Source organism: Chaetura pelagica, unplaced genomic scaffold (genome assembly GCF_000747805.2).
Source record: "Chaetura pelagica isolate M959 unplaced genomic scaffold, ChaPel_1.0 scaffold181, whole genome shotgun sequence".
Classification (NCBI taxonomy): domain Eukaryota; kingdom Metazoa; phylum Chordata; class Aves; order Apodiformes; family Apodidae; genus Chaetura; species Chaetura pelagica.
In genome coordinates, this window is record NW_009951992.1 from 854,711 (window position 1) to 858,079 (window position 3,369).

The 3,369-nt window shown below is 46.0% G+C and overlaps 1 protein-coding gene across 1 annotated transcript in view; it reads right to left on the bottom strand.

The window, feature by feature from the left end:
- FAM212B (family with sequence similarity 212, member B) overlaps positions 1 to 2,712 on the bottom strand; it is a 24,892-nt gene extending 22,180 nt beyond the window's left edge. The window contains exon 1 of the mRNA XM_010002200.1: positions 2,704 to 2,712. Within this exon, the coding sequence (XP_010000502.1) occupies positions 2,704 to 2,712 (9 nt within the window). The remainder of the gene's footprint in view (positions 1 to 2,703) is intronic.
- Between the last annotated feature and the right edge of the window lie 657 nt (positions 2,713 to 3,369).

Consider the following 3,369-nt stretch of genomic DNA (forward strand, 5'->3'; position numbering starts at 1 on the left):
AGCTTTGAATATTCCAATACAGAAAGTTGCAGAAGATTCAAATGGTTATTTGAAGCACCAAACCCAAGTTAAACAATAACCTGTTGTCCAGCCCATCCAGCATTCAGGAGCACATGGACATGGCAATCACAGGGGCTGTGTTCCAGAAAGCTCCTCTAACACTTGCAAGACACTGAACTGTGTGATCTGCTGGCAGATGATCAGGGAAGAGCTTTTAGCTCCTGTTTCTCCTCTGTTTAAGGTTTTCTTTTTGATCCATTTTTCAGCCTCCAGGGCTGCTCATGTCCCATGAGGCTGATGAAGGAGTTCCTGAGCACAGAATAAAGAACAGAATATTCATCTGCTCCAAATTCCTGGAAACTTGCAAGAGAAGAGAAAAATCTGCAATATTTTCTCTGTAAGATTTCCCTATTAAGCCACATTTTCCTCTTCTGTGCAGACAACTGGTTCAAAGCAACATGGAGACTTGATGCCAGGCCCTGCTCTCCTCCTGCCCTGCCGTGGTGCAGAGCAGGAGCAGATGGTGCAGTGCAGTGGAAAATCAGGTCTCCCAGAAAATACAGAGCTGAAAATAAAATACCCTCAAGCAGAAAGCTACTTGGCTTATCTCAGGATAAAATGAAGAAATTGAGATACTTGGGCAAAAAATAGAACATGCCTTCAGAGCAGCGTGTTCCACTGGCATGAACTGCCTCGCTCCTTCCCTGCTCATCTGAAGGCTCATCTCGTTTGTTGTCTCTCAGTTCATTGATTTGGTTTCTCAGGGCATTCATGTGGCTGTTCTTTGCTGAACTAACAAGCGTGGTGATTGCTGAATTTCCTTTCCTTTTTACTTTCTTGCACACCCAGGACAAGCCTTTCAGGATTTCTTCCCGCTCAGGCTGCAGCATGACCTGAATTGCATCCATTGTTGTTTAAATCCACTGGGGCATACTCATCTAGCCAAGAAAAGTCAGAATATTACGTCAAAACTTCAATTCTGGTTTTCTATTTGTGCATAAAGAGGTAAATTACCTCTGAACATGTGACCATTTCTTCCATGAAGTTCCTAGTTTAGTGCCTGCAGCCTCTGCAAGTGTGACCCTTGGAGTTCCTGACATGCCCCGAATTCTCTTTGCTCCCATCCCAAAAGTTAGCTCTGCTCCAGCCAAATTCCAGCTTCTGACATCCTCTGCTTGCACTGGAGTGCCAGGAGTCAGTGCTAGGGTGGGGAAACTCCTCATGCACTCACTGTGCTCTCGTGTTAAAGTGCTCCTTGGTTACCTCTGGCCTGGCTGCCTTTCGGTGACCCAGATCCTGTTCATACTGGCTGAAAAATCATTTAGAAATCTTGGTATAAAAGGGTATTTAACATTAAAATGTCCTAGCATTTATTTAGCTGGAGAAAACAACAGAAACAAACAACTGGTTCTTCTCACTGCTGTAGATGAAATAGGTTCTCTGAGCTTACATCCTTGGGTCTGATTTCTTTTTATCTCTGCAGTGACCCCCCGGGTGGCACCTGAGACTTGTGGGGTTCTGGATCCTTCTGAGGGATGTGCCTGAAAAGGAACCAGCTCCGTCCAGCAGAAGGGCACTGAGATGAGCCTTAGATGGAGGGAAGACCTCTTCCTCATTATTATTTATAATCAATCCGTGCATCAGCCTTGCTGGGAAAAATTCCAAGACTTTGCAAATTATTAAAGCAACAAGGAAGATTCTGCTGCCCCAGAGATTTGCTTCTTTTATTTTTTCCAAAGGGAAAAGGAATGCCCAGGGTGCCTGGAGTCAAGTTTGGTGGGAAATATGAAGAGGCTGTCTATGCAAATATCAATGGCCCTTTCTCTGTAACTTACTGCACAGGGAACAAACAGGGTTTCCAAGGCAGGGTAAACACAACCACATACCAGCCACACTCCAGAGTGACTCACACATGCTGCAGAGAAGGGAGGAACTTCTCTGCCTCCAGCTGGACACATCTGGGAGAGGAGGATGAGATTTACCTCACTTTGAGAATGTTTTATAAATATTCAGTCAACCAGGATTTGTTCTGAATAATTCCACATCTCGGCAGATGTGAAAGGCAAATCCTTGGAAGATAAAGGAGTCAGACAAGGCAGGTGCTTGTTCCCTGAACAGTGTTCAAATCCACAAGGGAGTATTGCTAAAGGTACAACCCGATGGTGCTGGAAGCCATCACTAACCCTTTGTGAGCAGTTTATCCCAGTCTTTCCAACACTTGAGCTGTTTAAAAGAATTTAGCTGTTGGGAATGAAGAGTAAGAGAGGGTGGGTAAGTCTGTGGTAAGTCTGTGGTAGCTACTGAGCCCCGGGCACGGGTCAGACACAGTGTGACATGGGCTTTGCCACCTGCTGGGAGGTTGGAGACAAGTGCTTTGTAGTCTGGAAGAGTGAGAACCTGACCTGGAGCATCAGGCACCTCACGGGTGTGAGGTCCTTTACCCAAAGCTGGTACGTTGGTCTGTAGATTCAGAGGAAAACAAATCTTGGATGGAATTAAAATCAAGTGTGTAATGTGCACTTTGCAACAGGAACAAGTGGTGAGCCTGGCACTGGGGAATGAAACATGGACACAGGAGATAGAGGAGCAAGTTTTCTTATCAATCCCAAAAGCTAGATGTTGGTTTATGGCCCCAAGCTAGAGAGTTCATGTCCCTTCATAAGAACAATTTTTAAAATATTACAGCTCAGAACAAGGACTTACCTGCTTCATTCCCTAAATTAAGTCCTTCCCCAGGACCTATTCTGCTTGCAGAGTTTTCAGATTAATCATCAAGATTTTCAAAGGCTGCTCTGAGCAGGGACACTTCCTTTGGATCTTGCTGCAAGCAAAAGCAAACCAGTGCCATGGAAACCTGCAGGTCCCTCCTGGCTGGGCTGGCATGTGGATGAGGAGACCATGAATTCAGGACCTGAGAGTCCCTGAGGGAAAACGAGGCCTGAAGGCTGAGAATTGCTGCCCACACGCATGGCAGGGTGCAGAGAGTTTAACACAAAGTTCTGTGACAATAAGGGTTAAGGGAAACACAAAACCTTTAATGAGATCAACTGATGCAGCAGCAGGAGCATGACCTAAATCTAGCCCAGTCAGCAGGGGCTAGAGGCAGAGGGACAGTCCAGCTGGCAGCCCTGGTGTCAGAGGCATGATGGTTTGGAATCCATCCCTCCAGCATCCCATGGAAAATGAAACAAGTTCCTACAGACAGCAGCATCTTTCTGAATTGAGGTGATGTATCTGAAGGTCTCATTAACAATGCAGCAGAGAAGAACGTGTCTGCAAATCTCCTTGTTCATATTGTTCTCAGGGGAGAAGGGGAGTCAGGGAGGACAAGAGAGAGGGGGAGCAGCTCATTGTGGTGCCTCTTTGGGG